Source organism: Trichogramma pretiosum, unplaced genomic scaffold, assembly GCF_000599845.2.
Source record: "Trichogramma pretiosum strain Unisexual culture from Peru unplaced genomic scaffold, Tpre_2.0 scaffold106, whole genome shotgun sequence".
NCBI lineage: Eukaryota > Metazoa > Arthropoda > Insecta > Hymenoptera > Trichogrammatidae > Trichogramma > Trichogramma pretiosum.
Window position 1 is genome coordinate 303613 of NW_019641619.1, and position 25797 is coordinate 329409.

Below are 25797 nucleotides of genomic sequence, written 5' to 3' on the forward strand. Positions count from 1 at the left end.
GTTCGATCGTTTGTGTGTGTGCGGCGCGCGCGTAGCCCACAACGTGCCTCGTATCGTGATCAAATATTATACGCCTATCTCGCATGTCTAGTGCCACTGTGCAAGGCGCGAGATGTGTGTATTCGGTAAGTACGTGTACAGGAAATCGTTTGCGATCGATCGAAGCAGATTAAACCGGTTAAACGGTTATTTTTTGATTTTGTTTTCATTGCGATCGGTTATGGTTTACCGCTATCTCGCGATGATTGTAAAAATAGTCGAGACTTTGCTGAACATTAAATTCGAATTTCTAATGCAGAATACAAAATGATTCGTTCACAACTGCGGCGTGCATAATATATAGGGGAGTGCGCGAAGATAAATGCGCATTGCGCCCCTATGGCTACTTATGCACGCCATGACTCGATGCAACAATTTTGCCACTTGATGTAGTAGTCGGAGATATTTCGCGGCGTGGCCCGCCTGTAGTAAGCCCGTCTGCTAGACCGCGACGACGAATGAGGCTGACGTGGAATGAGGTTAGATTCGTCGCACTGTTGTTATATACACAGCAGCAGCACAGCACATCATCATCATCGTCAAGCGCGTCAAAGCATTTTTAAAAAAGGAAAGACAGACCAGCGCAGCTGTTGTTGTCATTTCGAAAAGTCGAGACTGAAAATTGGGATCAAAGAGTTGTAATTTGTTTAATCGTAGTGCCGTGCGGCGGACTATAATCTGTCAATATGTTCGAAATTACGGATACACAGAGTGGGTAGACGTTTTCTTATACACACAAGTGTCATTGATATTAGCATTATCGTGACAACTTTTTTGCAACGATGTCAAAGTGCATCAGTGATCGAGAGTTATTTTATACATTTTTTCAGAGATCGGCGTTGGCCTGGCAGGATTTGGAATATCGTTTCTCTTTCTTGGCATATTACTGTTCTTCGATAAGGGACTCTTAGCCATAGGAAATGTAAAATCATCAACTATCATTGCAATCCAATGGCCATCACGCATATCATTACATGCTGTTTTTCTTCTTCGCAGATCCTTTTCATATCTGGTCTTGGGTGCGTGATCGGACCAAAGAGAACTTTCTTCTTTTTCTTTCAAAGACACAAGTTCAGAGGTAGTATTGCATTCCTGGGAGGAATAGCGATTGTACTCTTTGGTTGGCCACTCATAGGAATGTTATTCGAGGTGTACGGCTTTTTTGTTCTCTTCAGGTACATTGTTTACTCGTTTTAACAATTTTTAATACACAAGGAAAATAATGCAATTTTTAAATCAAAACAAGATTGAATTGTTGATCGCTGAAAATTTTTCATTTACAGTGGATTTTTGCCAGTAGCGATCAACTTCTTGAGAAGAGTTCCAGTTCTTGGCACTTTTTTAAATATGCCTGGTCTTAGCAGAATTTTGGACATGATAGCTGGAGACTCGAACCGAACCAGAGTCTGACCCGATTGTTCCCATTGTGCCACAATTCAATTGTAAATACACATTTTGTCTTCATAAGTACTTGTCCCAATGGATTTGTTTCTTATAATCTTCATGCCTTGGTTGAAAAACTATGTAAATGAGTGTGTAAGTTTAATGGGAGATTTTTTCTAGATTTTCAAGTATCATCGCTTTTGGTGATAATTATACATATAGGATAAGTGTTATATTGTGTAAGCAATTCATTTTTGTAAACTATTTGAATGTTTCTCGAGTGCATCATTATTTGATGCATGAAACAGCTACATGCCTAATTGTCATTCCAAGATAACTTATGACTGAAATATATTGATTACAATTATATGAAAGTAAATTTGTTTTGTTATCAATTAAAAAAAGGTTGATCTACCCCTACCAATGGAATCAATTGAGTGAAATGGTTTTATACATAGTAATGCTGAGTAAAGGTAAAAAGGATAAAATGAGAAAATTCAAAGTAATTATTTTGTTTTAATTTCGCTTTTTATTGATCTGTCATTCCTGCATACATCCTAACATGAACAGATTAGATGCATACATTTATTTAGTCTGCATGAGTTCGCGCATTCTTCCGTTATCTCATACACGTATAGAATGGTTGTCTCGCACAAAAAAATCTTTTCCTTCGAAAAATTGCGTGTTATTATTCAGCGAAATCCAGGCTTTTGTCACATATCTGCGCCAATTTGAGATGCAGCACAATCGAGCGTGTGAATCATATATGATACAAAACGCACACGCGCGCGTACACACATCCCGCATACATGCGCAATCCCAAGCAATCATTTTTAAAATTTTTTTCTTTTTTAATCAATTATCTACAATGGGCCGAAAAAACAGAGTTTATCTTATATCATTTTGTTGAAGATGTTTGTAACAATATAAGGGCGGGGACGGCCCATGTCTACGCGCCCCGCCATCGTCGTTCCGTTGATCCACATTTATTTCATTATACCCTTTTCATTCGTCTGTTTTGAAATTTTCTTCGTTTTCATAGTGTTTTCTTTTTTTACTTGAAAGAGTCATAAATGTAATTATATGGTTTGATCTTGTTTGTCGCGCGTCCATTTTTGTCATTATAATATTTTTCATCGACTATTTTCTCTCGCTCGCATAATTAATTTTTTGCTATTTTTTTATAATTCAAAACATTGTGTGTGCGACACACATTGTCTTAATAATTATTAAATAATGCGCATGCAATTGTTCGATTTGCAGATGTTAAGTTTTTTTTTATTCTCTCAACTATTGACCCCTGTGCACGCAATGAAAATTCAACTAGAATATAATTATGCGGATAATACACGACGCGATCGAACGGGAAGATCGATTGGGCGAACGCGCGGCGCTCGTTCAATTCGATCTGAACAAATTAAATAGCGACGTGATTATCTCATTAATTGATTTAATACAAGAAAAAAAGAAAAGAGCCGCGAGGAAAATTTTTTTTCAATAATCCGCAAACGTTAACGAACGCTGAAACGCGTTCAACGTCGACGGAAAATTTTTCCTCGCTACCTGTACTTTTCTATTTTTCTTTTACATTGGGATGTGCCTAACTGATTTACTAAAATAATTAATAAATCAATTCTAGTGTTTATTATACCGTGCGCACATAATTACGTATGCTGTCAGAAAGGAATAGCTTATAGAAGTCGAACGAATTGGCAAGGAGGATAAGTGATGTCGAAACTTGGTAGCGCTTTTTGATGAATGAATACTGAATCCGGTAATAATTCAATGCCGAGGTTCACGATGTCTAACATGATAGAGGATTGTTTGTTGAAAATTTTTTGGTGAACATTTTACCGTTCGCTACCGTAAACGTAAGAACATTACATAATCCTCGCTCACCGGTTAATAATTTCGTTTGATGAGTTTTCAACAACACCCGCGAGTGTGTGTGTTCATTTAATGAAATTTTTTCCTAGTACGAGCGAGTGTGTGAATGCCTTAATTAATCTTTTTTTTTTGGCTTTTCGAAAAGCTTGCTTTTTTTTAGATAATTTTTTCGACATTTTTTTTTTTGGTTTTGTTTAATATTTTTTTCTGTATTTTATTTCGTTAGTTTAGTTTACACAGTTAATTAACCGGAGATAGTGAATGTGTTTTGAAAGAGGTATTTTTACGTCAGGGTTTTGGAATTATATTTTGATGAGTCACGCAAATGAAAATCAAATGTGGGTGGGGCAGTTTTTTTCGCATCGATTTTATATAATTATTTTAAACTTTTATACATTTATATATAAGACCGTCAGTAAAAGTACAGAATGTGACGCGTTCAGACCGTTTTTTTCTATTTTTTTTTCCTTTTAATACGAAAAAGTTGTTGCAAAAAGTCATGATCGCGTTGACTTCAAATTCTTCGCACCTCTACACAACGTTTTTATAATTTTATTTCCTAGAGAACTGTATTTTCTGTTGTAATAATATTGTTTAGTAGATGTTGTAGTTGTTCATTATGTTGTTGTTGTTGTTGTTTTTTAGCTGTTGTTGTTGCTTGATTGTTGAGTGCGATTTGATGAATTTACAGAACTTTCTTGATCTCGTCATAGAGTACGAGCACAAGAGCACCACCGGTACCACGGAGTACGTTGGAGAAGGCACCCTTGAAGAATGCCCCCGTACCTTCGGTGGCGGCGATCGTCTTCCAGCAGTGGAGTGTGCTCTTGTACAAGATGTCGCCCTTGGCGCGGCCAGACTGCATCATCATACGCCTACGCACCGTATCGAATGGATAAGAGACGATACCAGCGACGGTAGTAACGACCTGCAAGACAGAAGGAAAAAAGTGTGGTGAGTATTGGCGGTTCTTGTCAAAGAGTTAACAGCTCAAGAGAATGGCTTGAGAGAGATAATTACCTGCGCGATACCCCACGAAATGAGGAATGGAGTCTTCTTGGGGTCTGGGAGCATGCCACGGGCTGTGTCATAGAAACCGAAGTAAGCGGCACGGTAGATGATGATACCCTGGACGGATACACCGAAGCCCTTGTAGAGACCTCCGAGACCGTCAGACTTGAAGATCTTGGTCAAGCAGTTTCCAAGACCAGTGAACTCACGCTCAGCTCCGGCTTTGCCGACATCAGCTGCCAATCTGTTTCGAGAAAAATAATTCGTCAGCAATCTCGTTTGGAACGAATAGTAATGTTACAATATTGAACGTGATCTCTTACCTGGTTCTGGCAAAGTCAAGTGGGTAGACAAAGCACAGAGAGGTAGCACCGGCGGCACCACCAGATGCCAAGTTACCCAAGAAGTAACGGCCGAACTGGGTGTTCTTGTCGACTCCACCAAGGAAGACCTGCTTGTACTTGTCCTTGAAGGCGAAGTTCAAAGCCTGGGTTGGGAAGTAACGGATGACGTTGGCGAAGTTACCGCGCCAGAAGCTGGTGAAACCCTGTTCCTTGGGGATACGGACGAAGCAATCGACCATACCTATTTACCAAACAAGAAAAAAATGTTTATTAGTCGACGTTTAAATGTTGGATAATAGTTGAGCATATTACATGATTCAAATTATCCGCGAGAAGAATGTGAAATTTCTTCTCCCTTATTTTTTTTGTACCGCAACGCGTCGTTTTTCACCCGATGCATTTCATTTCGTTTATAACTGTGACGCATGTACACATACGTCTCCTCCTCTCCGTGACGTCATTCCAACGCTTGCAGCAGCTAACACACACATGCTCGCGAACTCACTTACAGTCACACATTCATATACGAGGAGTTTGCCGAGCAAATGATTTTTTTTCTCGCGACGTTTCATTAATTTCACGCTCGATCGATCTATCGAGGATCACTTTCTCTCGTCGTAATTATTACACGCAAATTGATTGTTCTTTACTACTGTTTGATCGAGTATTGCATAAATCATCGAGGTCTGAATACACGCATTTACACGCGTCGTAGTCTTTCCATTATCAGCGCGACGCGAAGATTGTCGTCGTCTTGTCGTTGCGCAGATCAAGATTCGCGATAAGCTCGTGCGAGATCGGAAAGACGTCAAATCGTTTCTTTTCTTTTTTTTTCTTTTTTTTTTATAACAAAATTACACGAGCTTCGCGTGTTTGCGTATGAAATTTTCATCTACACAGTCAGCGACGGTTCAGCATTGAGACGTCTTCAAGGAGTTTTGAGACTTTAAAATAAATTCGACTCTGTCTCTCTTTTAGATGCGGTTTATACAGTTGCATAACGAACGACAGGTAGATACATATATCGTATCTGTCGATCGACCGATTTCCTCGCGGTTCATCCCTGCGCACATTCCTTCTCAATCGGGCTCGGCTGCTCTCGATCACTTTTTCGTAATCGATCGAATTCATAGATGACATTATCATCGGAGACCCCCGACGAGGCCCTGGAAACCGGCCAAATTGTATGATCTTGGAACGATGCACCTGCATACTCGAGCAATTAACGCACTCTAGTGCACCAACACACATATCGAGAACACAAGATGATATTAAAGTTCGTCGTCTGCGCGTGCGCGAAGTAGCCAACCGCCAGTAGTATAGCTAGCCAAGGTCACGGTCTAACCCAATCATCGCCATCGTAGCAGCAGCACTACGTAAGCCTAGACCATGTAACCGCCCGCGTGCATGAAGTGCAGAAAAGCGACCAACACACATACATACGACTCATTGATCCATAATCATGTGTGTGTGTGTGTGTGTGTGGAGCTTTGACATGCGTAAAAATAATTAAAGAGCCGAAGCAGAAGCGGAAGTAATTGGTCATTTATAAAAAAAATTTGATGAGAAGGGAGCAAATTAACCCTTTGATTTAATGTGTACAGGTAAAATATATAGATAGATAAGAGCAAACGGTGTCAATGATTTTCAAGTTTTATAATTCGCTGCGCGCGCTCAGACGAGAACGATAAAAATTATACTTTATTATCGATTTAGATAATTGGAGCTTTGTATGGTAGTTTTATCAATGAGGTGTCGTCGTCGCTCGTACGTAGAAAATACGAGAGATATTTTATACTCTAAACAGAGACGGAAAAACGAAGAATCAATGCCTCGTGCTGAACGAGTGTACGTGTGTAAGCGAGAGATTACGGGCAGACACATATACAGCACACACGAACGAATGCGGCCGAAGTAGGTGCTCCAATTTCATTAAACAATATGCAAACATATAGACGCGGTGTTCGGAATCGGCGGCCAATAATATGATTCATTAGAATTTCGAGATGGAGACGACGACGCGCCGCTGCTCTGCATTATAAAGCAGAAGAGAGAGAGAGAGACGCCTGAAGTTTTAAAAAAGAAGAATCCATCACGTAACACATGCACACACAGACGACGACGACTTTAAAACGATTGACCTAACCTTATTGGCATGAGAGAGAGAGAGAGAGGAATGAGAGAGACGACGACGGATAGAAGAATATTTTTTTTACTTCGCGAGTGTGACACTTGCACGAGGTAGAAATAATATCACGAGTATCAATTGATTTAACACGGGAAGACGATGTGTGTGTTCAAATGTTGTACCGCCCACTCGTAAAAAAGCCTAATTAATTATCGAGGAGAGATTGTCAATCGAAAAATCACGTGAAGTTCGTGTCACATGATAGCCCGTAATGTGTAAGGTAGCACGAGGAAAAACCAGAAGCAGTAGCAGCAGCTCTCGAACGGTTGAAGCCGAGAGAGAGACAGACATGTACTTTTTTGATTGCATAAAAGGGCTTACATTATATCACGAGCTCTAATGCTTCTTTAGAAGGCGCACACATAACAGAGAAAATTATATTTATTTCGGTTTCTCGCGTACACACGCACACAGACAGCTCGCACAGACACGCGCCGCTCGCGTATGCCAGCTATTTTTACATTGTCAATTCAATGTCAACCCCTCGAGGTAAAGCAAGCACACGTACGAGCATTACGTACGCGTGTAAGCGAGCGTAAAAAGTTTTCAACTTCTCAATGACTATCTCGCATCTGGTCAACGACGATCGTGCGAGGTAACGACAATTCGTTCGGCTTTGACGGTTACGTACGCAGGTGTCAACGCGTTCGAGGCATACGAAAATTCGAAACGAAATTCGAAAGAAGAGAGTAACGTTCGAATTAGAGAAAGTTATTAGAAGGCGCCGTAGCACATTGAGCTCAGCGTGTGTAGCAGCAGCAGCACAGCACAAGGCGTCCGCCATGTTGGACCGCACCGTCATCGATCGCGCGGAGGGCACAGTGGCACGAAGCACGCGTGGCTGCATGCTCGAAGATTATATCTATATCGTGCACTGCTACTACTTTGCCCCTGATGCCTCGAACATTCCATTATTGAGTAAGAACCTTTGAGGATTGACTTTTTCGGAAGATCGACGTTTGAAAAAGTTCGTTAAGCGGCAGTAGAAGTAACGAGTAATCGGCCTGACACGGCTGAATATACGAGCGCGCGCGCGTGTGCTCATTATCATCTAGGTCATAACCGCCCGATGACGACGAGAGGCCATATGACCTTGGCCAGACACGACGATTTCCCTTCGATTTGTCCCATGACTTGGAGAAAGTCGAGTGAAAAGCAAGAGTGGATTCTCTCGCGAAAGCCTCGAGTATTAGACGAGAGGCGCGAGGCAGGAGAGAGACGGCGAGATCGAGATTGAGCAACGGTTATGTAACGGTCTCGACGACGTCCTCGCGCTTTTCCCAACCGTTTTCAGCCTCGCGAATGTTTTCCAGCTACACGTGTCAAGCTGTCACGAGCGAATTTCCAACGACATCGACGTACATTATGCGCACATCATTACAACACGCCCGGGTCGCGGCGGAACGCGCGAGCAAGACAGAGGCGGAGAGAGAGAGAAAGAGGAGACGCGGACACAGCAGCGTGCGTGGCACACACGGACACAGCATACACTCGTGCACGAGGGGCACACCGATGGAACTCGCGAATTCTATCCGTTCGAGGTACTTTAAAATAGCAACGATCGATCATTGACGGTACTTACCCTTGTAACGCTGATCTTCGGGGATTTGCTTGGAGATGTGCTGTACCTGGAGGAGCAGCTTGACGCGCTCGATGGGGGCGACGGCCGTCTTGGAGATGGCTGCCGAGACACCACCGGCGATGAAATCTTTGGCAAAAGCCACGGGATCAGCGAGTCCAGACATTTTGTGTTTGGTTTTTTGAACTTTTACTAGTTTTTTTTAAGACGGGGGTTTGGTTAACAAACGAGAGTTATAAGGAAATTGGAGGTGTTAACTTGGTAGTGACTCCTGATACGGACGCGCGCCGGACGACGAGTGAGAGAGCGACGTATCAAGCTGCGAGAGCTAGGCCCCAGAAGCAGTCCGCTAAGAATAGCCCAGGCGGCTGCGCGCGCGCACCCAAACGAGTGGAAACGAGACGGAGAAACGCCGAGCGGCGCGCGCGCGCGCGCGCGCAACTATCACGTGGTTTTTCCCAACTGTACAGTACTGCACGGCTATAAGCAGCAGCATATACGTGCAGCGCAGTGTTTTAACTATGTATAGTGTCTGCACTATATGTTTTTTGAATCTAGGCACTCGATCCCTTCTTCCATTTTTTCTTCTACTTTCATAATAATGATTAAATGCCAATAAAGTGTCTATAGACGTCGCCGCTACTACTTGTCGTCGTCGTTTGTCTATTGTTTTATATGTATAACAACCGGCCAGTATCGTGATTTTAAATTCAGGCGCTTGGCTATAGATATATGAAACGACAACGATCACCGTTACATCCGGTGCTGTTCCATGTGAGAATATACTTTATAGGGAAATTGAAGCGGCTGAATCTAGTCACTAGCTAGTTATATTTGCTAATCGCTACTAATTTGAATTTGCTGGAGTTGAAAACGTTCAATTTTCGCTGGAGCTTATTTCATCGAGGAGCTTTTACGATAATTGCGCGAAATCGATTTTCGCGCGCGAATCGACGACTCTAATCAAGCTCGCGATGATTTTTTTTTTTTTTGGGTGCAGTCTTGGGCTAAAATAGATCGTGTAGAGTAAAGTCTCGATTCGGAGTTTCGTCGACAACACGACGCGTCGAGAGTTCCATTCACATCGCATTTGCATCTCAAGGTGTCAATGATATATAATTCAAATTTTAGCCGACAAAATCCGTACACATATCAAGACCGACAAATACTCTACGAACGAGGCAAATCGCGACGTGCAAAAGCGGCGTTGCCGGCTCTCTCTCTCTCTCTCGCGGTGCTTCGAATTCTATACTAACTCGGGCAGGCGCGAGAAGGCATGAAAGAGCCTCGTGTATACACGAACAAAATACGAAAAAGCGATGATACAGCATTACATTGAAACTTTTCTGTGGCGGTAGCAGTGGCTGCAGTGCAAACGCGACTCATTCGAGGCGCGGGTCGCTCTCAAAACTCATGGTTGGCGCGTAAAATTCGCGGGCTAAGTCAGGGCCGCTGTACGCGCGTGAGAAATCGCGATCGTGACCGTCGCCGCGATCACCACGGCTGCGGAGTCAGCACCCTATATATTTTTTGTGTATATCTATGATCGAGTCTTTGACAGGTAAAAGCAGCCTCCGCTTATAGACGTCATTTTTCAACTTTTTGTATTACAAATGAGACTCTCGATTTCCATTTGGGAATTGTGAAGATTCGTAAGTTTTCGCTGCTGCACTCACACCGGTGCAATTGCAGTTGCATCGCGTTTGTGTATGTGTTTGTGTGAGGCAGAAATGCACGCAAGCGCGACCCGCTCACAGCTGCTCCGCTGCTGTAATGTAAAGCACAAACTCCGCCGAGCTTGCATGAATGTACCTATATAGATATTTATGCCGCGCGGTGTGCAGCACATTCGCTCTAACTTGCGATCGATGATTAGAGAAAACCCGACAAGACATTCCTCGATGGCCGTCTTTACGTCATCTAAAAACTAAACGTCTTTCACAAATACAAATCCCTGGGTTTATGTATCTGCCCCGCACTTGTTATTCTGAATATACTACTTGAATAATAAAACTAATTTTTTTTTTGCATTTTTACCATTTTTGCGTCCTCTTTTTTTGAGCATTGACTCTCTTCGAAACGACGACGAAAAACTATATAAGCTGCAGTGAGTACGTATCATCGCGTCGTCGATCGATTTACCGTTACGTAACAGATACACATGAAACATATAAGGCACAAGTGCAGCGATCATCTCGCAGCGCCAAGAACTTTTTTTTTATTTTTTACAAGCTCCACTTTAATAATGCTATATATCCTAGACGTAAATACAGGTGAGAAAAAATGATGATATTTTTAGAAAAGTTTTAGAAAATTATGCTGAATGTTAGTATCTCTGTATAGGCATGCACACGGCAATGGCAATAGTTTATAAATAATGCACCGCTAATTTTAGAGAAGGACGAGACGCGATTCTTTTCGCTCTTTCGCGCGTACGCGTTATAAATGAGTCGACGATGATCGAAAGCCCTGTAAAGTCGAAGCATGATCGTTAATTTTTTTTTCTGTACATTCCGCAGATCGAATTTATGTCATTCGACATTTACGAGGAGACGGCCCGATCGATCGAATTGAGACATCGAGCGAATTTGACTCCTCGTGGCGAAAGAGCCAAAAAGCAAAAAAAAACCTCAAGGGATGAGCGCGAAGAAAACATTAGAACCGAGCAAGGTTTATGGGTCAAATAGTTTTCGCGCTGGGCGAAATCAGTAACAAGGCCGCCGCGTCGCTATCTTCTTCTTTTTCTTCTCGTCTTCTCTTATTCTCTAGTCGTTCGTCGTGCATCAAACATATGATGAACGTCTTTTCGACGTCGTGCTTTTTTACCTTGTACTTGTCTTTTATTCTCCTCTAAGCTCTTCTTGCTTTTTTGATAATTGAGTGACGATTAAGCGACGATCGAATAAAAAAATTGTTCATCTCTGTGCAATCTGTATTACTCTCATAATTATTTCGAGATGTCTTTTCTTATCGAGCGTTACATGTTTAAATTTTCATCTTATTATTCATTCATTTTTATTTTCAATTGTTTTTTATATGTTATTTTTCGAGAGCCAAAATAGAAATGCGTAAAAAATGTTCATTCCTCTTAAAAGCACGGTAAAACGCAAGTGAGTAACGAAAATACAGAATACAAGTAACCGTTGTCATAAGCCACTCTTATCAACTTGCTCTCTTTCTCTCTCAAAAAATCTCCTAAAAGAAGGTCACGAGGCCGCTCGACCATACAGCAGTGGCAGCAGCAGCAGCAGTAGCTACATAATAGCGCTCTTGAAGTCTTGGAGCTTGCGCAAGCTCGGCAGACCGTTGGCGGTGGCGCGCGCCAAAGTTCAACGCGACTCGCACGTGGTGCTTCTACGTACATTTCGAATGTAGGGGCCTTCGACTGAGGACTATCAAGTTCAAAACGAATGACAAAAGTACTCGTAGAGGGGCTTTGCTAATTTTTTTTACTTTCGTTCGGTTTGCACGTGGTCGAGAGCCCCCTAAAAACGAAATAAAGGTCCAATGGACACTGTATAAAGAAGAAGAGGAAAGGGGAAAGGGGTGGTGGGGAGTGTAGAAACGACGCCTCGTGCGTTTATACACGAACGTCAAAAAAGCACAACCAAAAACGGATTACATAATTTTGTAAGCTCTCGCTCGTGTACATAGCTTGAACATAAATAGCTCGTCTGTTAAATGACTTTAAATGCAGCTGCTGTCGCGAGTACACACACACACACACGTACACCCATCCGTCAAGCAACAGCTGATTAGCTGCGCAAGTACAAATGACCGCTATACATACACAGAGTACAGACAAGAGTTTTGGTATTTTAAAAATACACATGTCGATTAAAATCGTAAACACATAGCGCGAGAAGCTAATGCTCACGGACTTTCCGCATTGTTATACATGCGCATGGCACGCGTGTATAAGCGCACTCGAGAGAGAGAGAGAGAGTTATATTTTAAAGCTTGGCAGATATACTTATTATTGTCGATATAAGGTTGGTATATACGGCGATGTGAAATTAGCGTCTGCGATTTGATGATAAATAGGAAAAGAGCCGGCTGTATTACAAGTACTTTCGAGGACTGTGCAGCTGCGAGATGATTTTCGAGACTTCTTCGAATATTGATACGTATAAAAAAGGATCATCTTAAATTCGATCATCACCAATATTAGTGTAGAATTATAATCAATGAAACGCCATATGCGAAATTTGGATAAACTCGCATCCATATGCACTTTATGTCGTATACGGTTCAATGACCTCAGCATCGGCAGCATCAGCTCGCGTACATATCATAAGCACGTGTGCGTCTCGTGCGTGCGCGACTTCGTCACGCGAACGGCATTTTAATAAGGTGCCGAGGAGTGGACGCGATCAATGGAGCAATGCCCCATTAATATATAAAAGGCTCGACGAACTTCCAATTCGTTTCCACAATCGTATTTTAATTTTGTCGGTATAATATCGTTTTCTCATCCATTATTCCAATGAAAATTGGATAGTACCTATTTTTGGAAGAGCTGAAATTTTCATCGCGTCGCCAGCAATTAACCGACAAAAATTAAACGTACTTTAAATACCTATACACACAGACATCGATTTCGCACACTTGGTTATTTCGCCCGTGTATCGCGATGCGTGGCGCCATCGCTGGTGCACTCGCGCAAGTTCTCAAGCTCTCTGCTCAAGCTTTGAAATGGCGAATTTACAATAACTGACGTATCGAGCCCCGAGTCGGTGCGGTTCTTAATGCATATAAACTCGCCTATGCGCTGTCAACGGATTACCGGGGAGCAGCCGAGCAGCAAAACTCCGAATTGCGATATGTACCTCGTGCCTTACTTATTACACGTATCGACTGCTCCTGCCGCCTACTACGAACACAACAATAACAAAGAACAATGCGTGCAAAATCTTGAATGACGCTCCGATCGTTGCGATACGTATCTTATACTCGTACATTATTATTATCATCGTTAAAGACCGTGCCCCAGCTGCTGTACTGTACGCTCGGTACGCTCGACAAATAAAACCCAAGACCCGCGCGCGTACTTGTGTATACGATGATCTATATATAGGTATATTATATGCAAGTAAAGTTATAATATGACTCAGCCGCTATAAGCCGCCTAAGTCTCGCGCGCTACACATCATGCGTCTATGTGCATATATATGTGTTTGTGTGCAGTAGCGGTAAATGCTCTTGATTAAGGCGTACGCACACATTGCGAAAATTGTCGCGTACTTATTGCTATCTAAACGTACGTGTGTGCGTGCCTGAGTTTCTGCACCTCGTACACGCGCGATTTCGGAGTTTTGGCTCGTCTCTCGGCACGACCGCGAGATAAAGAGAGAGAGAGAGATAGACGTATTTCGCAAAAAAGAAGAGAAATCATTCGCGGAATTTCGGAGGTCAGCTTTGCGGCTGGAGCCTAGTTCAATTCAATGTGATCCAATGTAAAGCGACCAACAGTCATCGACCGTTGCTCCGACCGAGAGCTCAGCTCCTATTTTTTATGGGTACAAAATGTAATATTTAACCTCCAAATTTGCGCACACGACTCTTTGTTCGAATTTTTGACGTTAACCATAGCCTGCATTCATCCGTCATCGGCACACACGCACGACAGACGACGCAGCAGCACGATTCTATCGTTCCGGAGAGAAAGAGAGAGAGCTTTAATATTTACGTCGCTCGACGTATCACGTCGACATATACATGACAATTCAGTGCTTTTATCGTTTATATACGCACACATAAAGGAGAGCACCGATTCGAATTTAACGTTCGATTGTGTGATCTTATGGAATGAAAAACATCGCGACTCGAAGATGTGAGTGGGGATCTTCGACTCGGCGCTCGGATGAGCGAATATTTACCAACTTATATTATAACGTTGTTGAATCTGTGTGTTGCTGGTTTTTTTTTTGTTATTTTGCTCCAATGATCGACTGGTGACTCGTCGTCGTCGTTGTGTATACAACAACATATTCGTTATAGACCGTGTGCGTGTGTGCCTATGGCCTCATATAACTGTAATTCGAGATACTTTCGCGCTGACACTTACAGAGCCGCGAGCGTTAACGTCAAAAGTTCGCGATTGACATTCGGTTGGGCTTTTCATGGGCCGGCTCTCGTTTAACCCTTCGATCCTGCGAAGTTTACGTTTTTGATAGTGGAAAAAGTGAACTTTTTGATTTTTAAAATTCTATAAGTCAGAGAAAAACGTGTGCTTGGACGTTATTTTTTACGTTTGTTTAGGGGATTATTTTGCAAACGGTTTCTGCTGAAGCTAATCCTTGTGTAATTTTTTAAATTTCTTTTATTGATTATGACGATACGTGATTGAATCGATTTTAAAAAATTAGAGATTCCGTGTATGAAAGTCATCATTTGACAGTGTCTATGAAAACAAATCAAATATTTGTTATGACAGCTCAGTTTTTTCATGTGTTCATAATGCTAAAAAATGTGTACTATTCAATCAGATATACCATTTGAAATCATTTATCATAGTTCAAAGCCTCACCATCATTATAAATTTTAACTCTTAACTCTTTGGTGAAATCAAATTCTAAGAAAAATAAATGTATGTTACAGAAATGGCATGACAGTTTAGATGAGAAATGTTGCCTGACACAGAGGCAAACATTGAAAATATGGCTGAAGGTTTGTAAACCTTTTGTTTAGTAGTTGATTTTTTAATTTAATTGGTGCAGTCCTAAGAGTTTGTCTATGTTTTTTTAGGAGATGACAATCAACCTGCTATTGATGGAGGAGTTGCAAATGGTATGTTTTTTCTCTAATTTAAATATAGTTATCATTGTTTTGTACACAACATTACAGTTTTATCATATTTTCATAAAACATCTTTTCATGATTACTTTTCTTCCATATTGAAAAAAGTTGCATGAATTTCATATCCCTTTATCTTTGAATATATCTATCTATTGTATATCTTACTAGATATATACTGTAGCATACGGTCAAAGTCAGGTACTAACTTAATGTAATTAAGTTAAGGCCTATTGCAGGCAACTGTTCGCTACAAAATGGGGCTTCATTTCTTAGTTCGCTCTATTGTGTAGAATTTAAAAGTGTCAATTCTTTACTTTTTTTTACCAGTTTATTCCTTTTGTTGCTATAAAATTTTTTAAATTTATGTTTTACAACCTTCTCCACATTTTTTACCAACTACTACAAGATAATTAACTACTTCTAATCATCCCATGTGACTACAGAATCTGCTGATTCAAGAGTAGCTCAAGGTGAAGGTCTCGATGAAGGAACTACAGAGTCAAGTAGTTTCTTGGGGCCATGTCAAGAACTGTTATTGACTCATGGTTTGGGTCTAGGTGAAGGCAGTGATGGAGCTAGTGTTCATACTTCTAGCACCATTGCATCAGGTCATGGTGTGTATAACATCATAAGCTAAGGAATTATAAAATAGCTTTTAAATGAAAAAAAAGATTATGAATAAATTTTAATAGATAAAATACTTTTTCAAAATTGTTAGTTAAAAATTATATCTATTTTATTTTTTGCCTAAGAGTATAGATTAAAATATTAGTATGATAAACCAAATGGCTTTTTATGAGTCATCTGCGCATATAGATACATTGTCTTTGCATGTTAACAATAAAAAGTATCAGAAAGAATAGAACTACTTCAAACTATGTCGTAATACTGATAAAAACTTCAAATATTGAGATAATCATTCAATAATCTAATCATTATCAAATGAAAAAAATTATATAGATACATCCTTCTTAGGTAATATAATTGCAATAAATTATCATGTAACAGCAGTCTTGAAAGCATTTTAGAAATATCATCGCATATAAAAAAAATTGAATTTAAAATATTATGAAAATATTTTTGTTTACGACTTGAAATTTTTTCAGAATCCAATTCTAGTAGAGTCAGCATAATAACAACTGTGCTTCCTTGGGGTGCTCAAAAAGAAACAATAAAACCTCAACAAGTTGAAGAAATGGATTTACGACCAGGAGAGTATGTGATGAGATCACTTTTTGCAGATTTTACAACTCAGGCAGAGAAAAAAATGGAGGCTGTTATGACTGAAGTGGTTAGTTTACTTACAATCAATTTATTAAATTTTTTTATTATTACTTCATAATGTAATATAATTTTCAGGAAAAACCTCTCTCAAAAGTATTACAAAGAGGTGAAGATACTCAATTCGACCAGTTGCTATCAGCTTTTGGAACTGTTGCTGAACATTGTCTACCCTCTATATTACGTGCTCTCTTTAATTGGTATGAACGTCAACTCGCAGACCATGGAATTGATCAGAAGAAACTTGGTGTTGTAAAAGAAGATCAGAGAGGAAAAGGAATAATGTATACAATTGTGTCAGGAAATGTAGAACCAGTAGAAAAAAGTGAATCAGATCTACTTCAAGAAAGAAGAGATATGGCTGTGGAATTTATATTTTGTTTAGTATTAATTGAAGTTTTGAAGCAGTTACCTTTTCATCCAGGACATGAAGATTTAGTTACCTACATCGAAAACATTTCTTTTAAGCATTTTAAATATAGAGAAGGGATTCAAAATGAACCAAATGCAGCAAACATCCATATTATAGCAGATTTATATGCTGAAGTAATTGGTGTTCTTGCTCAATCTAGGTTCATGTCTGTTCGTAAACGTTTCATGGTAGAACTTAAAGAATTACGAGCTAAAGAGCCAGGACCACATACCACTCAGAGCATAATTTCGTTACTCATGGGTATGAAATTCTTCAGAGTTAAGGTATTTATTTATTTTTTTGAAAAAGAACTACAAATATTTAATAACTTCATAAAAGCTACAAAATTAATTTCGAAAACAATTTTTTCTCAGATGGTACCTATTGAAGAATTTGAAGCATCTTTTCAATTTATGCAAGAATGTGCTCAGTATTTTTTAGAAGTCAAGGATAAAGATGTAAAGCATGCCCTTGCAGGATTATTCGTTGAAATCTTAGTGCCAGTTGCAGCTGTACGTAACAAACTCTTATATTTCCATTATACCAAGATAATAAATTAATTTTATTTGTATAGGCTGTAAAGAATGAAGTCAATGTTCCTTGTCTGAAAAATTTCGTTGAAATGTTGTACTCTACTACATTGGATATGTGCACGAAAAACAAGCATCGTCTTGCTATCTTTCCTCTAGTTACTTGTTTACTTTGTGTCAGTCAAAAGACATTTTTCTTACAATCCTGGCATACCTTTTTAGCGATGTGTCTATCTCATTTGAAAAATCGCGACCCAAAAATGTGTCGAGTCGCTCTTGGTGTGTATTAATTTTCATTATTTTTTTTTTTTTTATAATAGCAGCAAAAAACTCATTAAGATTTTGAATATTTTAGAGGCGTTATATCGACTACTGTGGGTTTATATGATTCGAATCAAGTGCGAAAGCAATTCTGCCACGCAAAGCCGTCTGCAAAGTATCGTCAATTCACTCTTTCCGAAGGGCTCCAAAGCGGTTGTGCCGCGTGACACGCCGCTCAACATATTCGTCAAAATCATACAATTCATAGCCCAAGAAAGATTAGATTTTGCTATGCGCGAAATCGTTTTCGATCTTCTGTCTGTTGGCAGGGCGTTCAAAATCATTTTGACACCGGAGCGCATGAGCATCGGCTTGCGAGCTTTTCTCGTCGTCGCCGACAGTCTTCAGCAGAAAGAGGGCGAACCACCGATGCCCAGGACAATGGGTGTATTGCCCAGTGGTAATACGATGCGCGTTAAAAAGACGTATCTTAACAAAGTAGGTCAATTTTGATTTCTCATCTTGACTTTTTAATATCTGGCAATCTTTATTAAAAACATTTTTTAATTATTTTAGATGTTGACCGAAGATACAGCCCGAAGTATTGGCATATCATCCTACTACCCACATGTGCGTCGGGTCTTCGTGGATATCTTACGAGCCCTCGACACGCATTACGGTCGCCCGTTGATGATGACCAATACGCAAAATTTGAACAAAGAACCGGACGAGATGCTCTCTGGCGAACGCAAGCCTCGTATCGATCTGTTTCGTACTTGCGTGGCAGCGGTTCCTCGACTTATACCCGATGGCATGACCGGTGCCGAGTTGGTCGACATGCTGGCACGACTCACGGTTCACGTCGACGAAGAACTCCGGGCTCTGGCCTACCAGAGCTTGCAGACTCTCGTACTCGATTTCCCAGACTGGCGCCAGGACGTGATACTCGGATTTACGCAGTTTCTCGTTCGCGACGTGCAGGATACATTTAGTCAGTTACTGGACAACGGCCTGCGAATGCTTTTGCAGCTGCTCACCTGTTGGCGAAACGCTCTTGCCAATCCTAGCGCAAAGGCCAAGGAGCAGCAAGTGGATCCTCGTTTGGTTGGTCGAGGCGGTATGAACGACACCAGCGCGATGAACGGCCCCGGACACAAACGGCCCGACGGTCAGAAAGTCGAGCCGATAACGGGCGTGTTTCATCTAGTCGAAGGCTTTGCTCTAGTTATGTTGTGCAATTGTCGACTTTATCCGCGCAGACTGTCCGTCCACATTTTACGAGAAATCAAACTACTGCTCAAGACTTTCGGTAAGAATAAGCTTGTGATTGATACGATTGAGCTTTAGTACAGATGCTGACTAAAAATTTGTAATTGCAGCTAGCTTGGAAGACGATCAGCCAGTGATCGACGTGATCGATGCATGTTGTCCTGAAGTCCTGGAAAAATATAATCACATGCTATCACCGGCAGAAAGAGCTGCGGCCGCGTCGACGCCCAATGTCGATTTACAATGGATCGCCGACCGAAGTAGCTGCGTATGGACGGCCGGTAAATTCAATAAAACTGAAATGATTTCAAATGTTCGAGTGATTTAAATCATATCTCTTGCTTCAGGATTTCACGATGAAAATAGTACAAAAAGCTCGTCTTTGTTGAATCTAAACGGAACCGATCCTTGGAGTAGTTGTTTGTTTGCATTTTTGGAGAAAGATAGAGTATTGACTCTTTGTCCGAATGCGATCCAACACTCCTGGCCAATTGTATTCAACAGAATCAACTCTCTAGTGACTGTAGTTGATCCTACGTAAGTAACTAATTACGATTCACTCATTTAATTTGTTTAATCAACGTGTTGTAATTAAACATTTTTTATGATCCCGCAGACCCGTTAATGATAATAGAGCCTCGCTCCTGCGCAGCTCGACGGCGCCTCGCAAGCCTGTGAACGAGAGAGACGTTTACATGCACGTCTGGAAGAATTATCTGACCTTCGGTTTCCGAGTTGTACCTGCGATTCCAAGTCCGGTTATACGTTGCGCTAGCCCAGATCTCAGTCTAAGGTAAGTCGTGTAATTCGTATGCACTGCATGTGTTATATGTAAAGAAATATATTTATATACATACACGTAGTAGGGGCAATGTGATAAATGTCTTTCTTTTTATTATTACAATAAAATTATGAGCTCTGTCATTATGAAATGTAATTTTACATATTTCAATTTTTAAATTAATTAATTCTTTTTTATCAAATATATTTTACATGTTGTTGATAATTTGAAACTAAAAAACGATTTGAAACATTGACCAAACGCTACAATGCGATTCACGACCATTGATACTGTAGATGTTTTTTTGTAGAATAAGCATGGTATATAATCCATTATACAAAATATCGATAAGTAACAATGAAAATCTTTTTTGGTCCTGATTGCGTAGTAATTTCTTTTTTGCAAATGCATGGTTTTTTTCTATATCTTAGCTGCTTTCTAATATTTTTAAAATTTTAACCCGAAAAATTAATAATTTGAATAATTTCAATTATTTTAAACACTAATGAGATTTTACTATTGATACTCTAACATTCCGTGTACGAAACACGATTTTTTAAAACTTTTTAGTGTTATAAAAACCTTGTTTCTCGGACGAAATGTTAAAAAATTTAGCATGCAACTGGTGCGCGAGGAACTCCGCGTATTTTTTACATAATATCATATTAACTATAAAAATTAAAAATTAAAATTTTAACCATGATACAAAATGAAAAATTTACTTTAATGGGTTAAGGTGGGGTAACTGATATTCATTAATCGTGTGTTTAGTTAAAACTAACTGCGACATGATAATAGGTAAACATGCTAGTTACCGGACACTTGAGGAAATTTTTAACTTTGTTCGATAGAGGTTGTTTTTCATAGTACTCTTAATTATTTAAGAATATGAAAGTTGCAAGAAAATATTCTTAGCTTTAAAATGAACATAATTGTTAAGATTTTTGCAGCAGCGCGATTCTAGGAAAAAATCTCTGATTTTCCTCTTATTTACAATAAATGTTGAATAATTTATGAAATATTCCAATTCAATTGAATGCATTTAAAATTTCACATTTATTGTATTTTCTTGGTTGAAATCAAAGTGGATTTGTTCGACTGTGAAAATCAGCCTCGACTTTGACAAAGGAAATCCAATCAATGATTTCCTGGAATTTTGAATTCATTACATGATTTTCTCTTTACCTCAAAAGCAAGCGTTGAATCGGGCCTTGTGTGGCATACAAATTTGGATAATTTTCAATTCCTTGGGTTATAAAACGTAGATTTCAGCATATTTATAATTCTTAGCAGCTTTTCTTAGCGGTTACGCGTACGACTTTATCGCAATTGTTTTTCTTTTCCATTTTTTCAATTTCAGCATCTGGGATACAAATAAATAAATAAACTATTTCAACTCATTATTATTAACTACAAAAAGTTCTAACAACTTTGATACGACTTCAACATTAATGTACTTTTTACAATTAAAGTAAACTGGCAGACTCGTATAATCCGTTAATCGGCTTGATTCGAATTTCTCGTCCACTGCATAAAATTTGAAACTTCAAAAATTAGAACCCGGATTATTCAGCTGATGAAGTATTTTATTTACAATGTAAAATAAGTATTAAATAGCTTAGTCAAGAACCGAAGGAGAAAAACAATAATCTTTGCCCGGATATTAGAAAAAAAATAAGAAATTAGTAAAAATAAATAATAATAATGAGTTTGTAAAGAAAATCAGATGTAGTTAATATTACTCGATCCATTGATATTTTAATTTATGCTTTAATCCGCTGCGCAATACCGTACGTAATTTTAATTTAGAACTTAAGCGTTCTGCAATTGGCATGTTCACCCTTGTATACTTTTTTTTTAATTTTTTATAGTACATTCAAGTTTGTCAATGTCAATATCACGATTATATACGTACAAAATACCGTACGTTCAATTAAAAACGCAGTCGTAGCAAAAAAATGTTACATTCATACAGAAAAATTTCAAACATTCATAAATCGATGGAAATTAGACATAACTCACCACCATCATAGTGGTAAAATTTAAATTAAAAAATGTTTCGTAAAAATAAAAACATTGAAACAATATAGCGGTCAGCATACGGTGGATTTTGGTATTACATGCATGAGTAAGGAGTTGAGTCAAAGCCTGGAGAATCTCGGCGGGGCCCAGACCCTGCCGGGCCGTTTTTCCGTGCCGTCCATATCTGGCATCTACACCAGGCATAAGAGAACCAGGTGAGCTATGAAAAAAAGCAAAAAGCAAAAAAAAAGATACAAAAGCAACTTGTTGAGACAACAAAAAAAAAACAACCGCAAAAAAACAGTGTACTGTCGTACTTCACGCGCGCACTCTTGCTCTGTTTACACAGAGCTATAGCTTGTGGTTGTTGGGATTAAATAACTGATAGCAATGTACAAACGAGAAATGATCGATAATACGTTTTGTTTGAGTAAACTTATATCATCTCTGTACTAACATTACGCTTGAACTAACTTTCTAATTAATTCAGCTTGGTCCACACGCATGAAAAATATTTTCCTCACTCTTTTAGTTTATTCATATTTTCTAAAACGCTTTTTTTAATTAAAACAATAGAATCTTAATTCCTAGAAGACTCTGTAAGTAAAGCATTTGTGTCTCATAATGCATTCATTTAAAATTTTTTTTTGTACGTTTATTATTTTTAGATCTTTGAAGGTTGCATGGTGAAAAAAATATTTGTCATCGTAGCGTAGCTATTATGTTAATGTAAGCACACTGTGTATTAAAATGTATTAGTGAGTGTGTACTGCGTGTTAACTGTTGTCGTTGCAATAATTTTGATTGAGTTTCAATCGCAGGTACATAAAAGACGAGGTTGTCGTTTTTTTTTTTTGATTTGTATCCTATACCATTTCACAGTACTACACTCTTAGTTTTTCAATTAAATACCTATTCGCATGTAACTTTGTATGTACATAATGGAATTCGAAAGAACTATTTGCCTCTTATAGCATATTCTATAAAGGGTGTACTTGCGAATGTATCATGTGCAGAGAGACCAAATTACTTTTTTGTTAAAACAAAAGTTGGAACGTAAGCGAGTTCAAGTGGACGGAGAGGTGTTACACACACAAGAAGGGACAATAATATTTATTTCTATTCTCTCGTCCTGTCGCTCGTTATATTAACGGCTAGAGATTTTTACGTTGAAAATACATTTCCACGCACTGCCTCTGTATATTCAGTATAAATAGATAAACACCCCTCAATATCTAAAAAAGGACGCACACTCGCAGAAAACCACACATCGTAATAATAATTGTGTATAATACATCAATCTCTCTGAGCCAATAAAAGTATTATACTTACACGATATCGATTGTTGTCGTTAACACTCTCGGATACGTTTCGTTTATTTATTATTTTTTGTCATTTTTCTTAACAGTTCCTCACCGGACAGCCTGTCTGCCGAGCGGGGCGACAACAAGTCACCCGGGACCAACGCCAGCCCCACAGCTCTGTACAAGCTGACGGTGCAGCTGCTTAAATGCGAGACCATCGACGTACGAGATGCCGCCGTGAACGCCATCGGGAAAGTGAATTCCGATGCCTTGAAGTGAGTTTGTTGTTCGATTTTTTAACTGTCAAAAGAATGTATGTAAGAAATCTTGTATTTTTATATACTTTAATGTAGAGATCTGATGGAGGAGCTCGTGCCGTACATCAGAGAGGCCGTCGACAGGAAGCAGGAAAATATGCGCCGGCGAAGGAGACGCGACGCGCTGCGATTACAATTGGTCCGCGTGCTCGAGCTCATAGCCGAGTACGGCACGTTCGGAATTTGGTAAGTTTTTCCGCCGATCCCCTCGCGCTACACGATAAAAACTCATTACCTTTCTCTCTCTATGTAAAGTCTTGCGAAAATTTAATATATATAGAGAGAGAGAGATGGGTAACTTAATGAAAGAATCCTTTTTTTTCTATTATCCTGCATTTTTTCTTCTTCCTCTGCAGCCCAGCGGTGCTCGATCGTGAAACACAATCGCTGCATCCGACCTTCGTCGAGTACATCGACGGCGCCCGGCTGTATCTGGAAAACGAATCGGACAAAGAAGCGCCGGCCGTGCGCGATATTAAGTTGCATTTTTGCAATTTTATCAGCAAAATGCTCAAAAGTTTTTCATGTAAGTTTGATACAATTTGGCCTCCTCGTCTTTTTTTTCGTGTTCTTCTTCCGAAGTTATTTCAATAATTAAAGTCATCTATTCGAAAGATAAAACCCCTCTGTATTGGCTTTTTTTTAGAGAATGTTTGATCAGTTAACAGCTATCGGCATAATATTTGAATTTCAAACGGGGGAGGAAAAAAATTATGTGTATGTAAAGCTTAACTTTTAATTAGCCATTTCCAGCGAAACGAATTATAAAAGCTTTCGCGAAATCACCACAAACGAAGTATCGCTTGTGCGATGTATTTTTGCTGTCGCGCAATAAAAAAAAGAAAATTCTTTGCGATCTCCGGGCTTTTTACCGTCTCGCGTATTAAACTTATAAATCGCAAACGACTCATTAATCGATATCGACGTTTGACCCTTCGCAATTTTTTCCCCCTTTTCTTACCAGTGGAAACTTGTCACGCGTTGCTGAAACGCGACCTGCGACGGAATCTGTTCGCTCTGTTCGCCACCTGGGCCGGCCCGTACGGCAAACCCCTGACCAACGTCAATCTCTCCAGCGAGGAGGAGAAGAAGTGCACCGAATTGCAACTTTCGGCTCTGCAAGCCATGAGCGGCTTGCTCTGCTGCGGTGCCTGCTTCAATCCGCCGAGCCTGTCCGAGGAGGGCTCGATACTCTATCAGTGGCTGGATCTGTTGCTCGCGAGCAAGGACGAGAAGATATACACGCTGGCGAGGGAGACGGTGGTGCTGTTGCTCGAGGGCAATTCGGACATAGGCGCGCTTCTCGACTGGGTGGTCGACCGTTGCTACACCGGATCGCCCCAGGTCGCCGACGGATGCTTCCTAGCGCTCGCCACTATCTTCAGCGCTCGGTAAGCGAAGATATTTTTTATAAAAGATTATTACGCATTCATTGATTTACGTCATGTTTTTCTTTTTTTTTCTCTCTACAGCGAATATCCGTGCGACCATTACACGAGCATAATCAACGTGACCCTCATGAATACGGGATGCCCGAGAGCAGCCGTGCAGGATGCGGCTCTTCAACTGTTGCAGCTTCTCGATCAGCGCTTCTTCGGCAACGTTCGATCTTTACCCGCTTCCGATGCAGATATCGGTGAGTACACGTAAAATAATTAACTCGATACTTTGATTGTATGTATTTTCGAAGTTACGAATGTAAACGAAACACAATTCGGCAAAGAAAGTAAAAAGTTAACGTAACTTTAATTGCAACAATAACAAGAAAAGTTACGAGAAAAAATTCGAAGTTGCAAGAAACTGTAATGAAAAATAAGCAGAGGCAACAATCGATCTTCATTAAAAACAAGCGATATTTCGCGTTCGCTTGGCTTTCCTTCGGCTCGAGTCCTAATTGCGGATGGTGTATCAATTTTTTTTTATATGACTTGAAGAGTAGATTATTTCAAAGCCTCTTATAGTAAAATGAGCATGTGAAACTGAGAGTTTGATAAAAATGTAATAAAAATTTTGAGTAGAGTGTACATCTCTGTAACAACTTGAAAATAATAACAGTATTTACAAGGATTATTTAGATACTACAGTACAGAATATTTTAGTAACGTTCAATCATCCTATCAAGTTAAGCTCTGCAGTAGACATATTTGCTCTACATCAAATTTGACATGCAATAAAATACTTCAAGTTCTCATAAAAAACTAACAATCGACCTTTCGACAAACGGGTTTAGTTTTTACTTTGAAATAAAGGAGGTTTTTGCGCAAAATCGGTTCCTATCGTAAAATCGGGTGTAGTGCATATGCACTGCGTATACCCCCAGGTTTCCCTTGCCCCACAGGTCCTCGGGTCTGGGCAAATGTGAGACAGTGTAGAGGGGGAGGGGGGGGGGGG

General features: G+C 39.8%; 3 protein-coding genes across 4 annotated transcripts in view; 2 read left to right on the forward strand and 1 right to left on the reverse strand.

The window, feature by feature from the left end:
* Window positions 1-31: 31 nt before the first annotated feature.
* On the forward strand, window positions 32-1801 carry LOC106657047 (vesicle transport protein GOT1B). 2 transcript variants are annotated; one of them, XM_023458797.1, is made up of 4 exons: window positions 32-125; window positions 870-961; window positions 1036-1214; window positions 1323-1801. In XM_023458797.1, exons 1-4 carry the CDS (start codon window positions 113-115, stop codon window positions 1447-1449), a joined length of 411 nt encoding a protein of 136 aa, XP_023314565.1. In that variant the 5' UTR covers window positions 32-112; the 3' UTR covers window positions 1450-1801. The 2 variants fall into 2 exon arrangements, with proteins under 2 accessions (XP_023314565.1, XP_014233781.1); XM_014378295.2 differs by lacking the exon at window positions 32-125 and adding an exon at window positions 339-750.
* A 127-nt stretch (window positions 1802-1928) lies between these two features.
* LOC106657046 (ADP,ATP carrier protein 2) lies at window positions 1929-8744 on the reverse strand. Its single transcript, XM_014378294.2, has 4 exons — window positions 8435-8744; window positions 4644-4905; window positions 4330-4564; window positions 1929-4237 (listed from the first exon to the last, which is right to left on the reverse strand). The coding sequence occupies exons 1-4, from the start codon at window positions 8595-8597 to the stop codon at window positions 3995-3997; spliced, it is 903 nt and encodes a 300-aa protein (XP_014233780.1). The 5' UTR covers window positions 8598-8744; the 3' UTR covers window positions 1929-3994.
* A 5718-nt stretch (window positions 8745-14462) lies between these two features.
* The window catches only part of LOC106657089 (protein furry), a 31445-nt gene continuing 20110 nt past the window's right edge, over window positions 14463-25797 (forward strand). The window contains exons 1-19 of the mRNA XM_023458796.1: window positions 14463-14734; window positions 15032-15100; window positions 15179-15220; window positions 15673-15843; window positions 16336-16520; window positions 16589-17206; window positions 17297-17434; window positions 17497-17731; window positions 17808-18211; window positions 18290-19022; window positions 19093-19263; window positions 19330-19519; window positions 19599-19775; window positions 21854-22000; window positions 23194-23364; window positions 23443-23592; window positions 23763-23932; window positions 24371-24797; window positions 24879-25042. Coding sequence (XP_023314564.1) covers window positions 15058-15100; window positions 15179-15220; window positions 15673-15843; window positions 16336-16520; window positions 16589-17206; window positions 17297-17434; window positions 17497-17731; window positions 17808-18211; window positions 18290-19022; window positions 19093-19263; window positions 19330-19519; window positions 19599-19775; window positions 21854-22000; window positions 23194-23364; window positions 23443-23592; window positions 23763-23932; window positions 24371-24797; window positions 24879-25042 — 4336 coding nt within the window. The 5' untranslated portion in view covers window positions 14463-14734; window positions 15032-15057. The remainder of the gene's footprint in view (window positions 14735-15031; window positions 15101-15178; window positions 15221-15672; window positions 15844-16335; window positions 16521-16588; window positions 17207-17296; window positions 17435-17496; window positions 17732-17807; window positions 18212-18289; window positions 19023-19092; window positions 19264-19329; window positions 19520-19598; window positions 19776-21853; window positions 22001-23193; window positions 23365-23442; window positions 23593-23762; window positions 23933-24370; window positions 24798-24878; window positions 25043-25797) is intronic.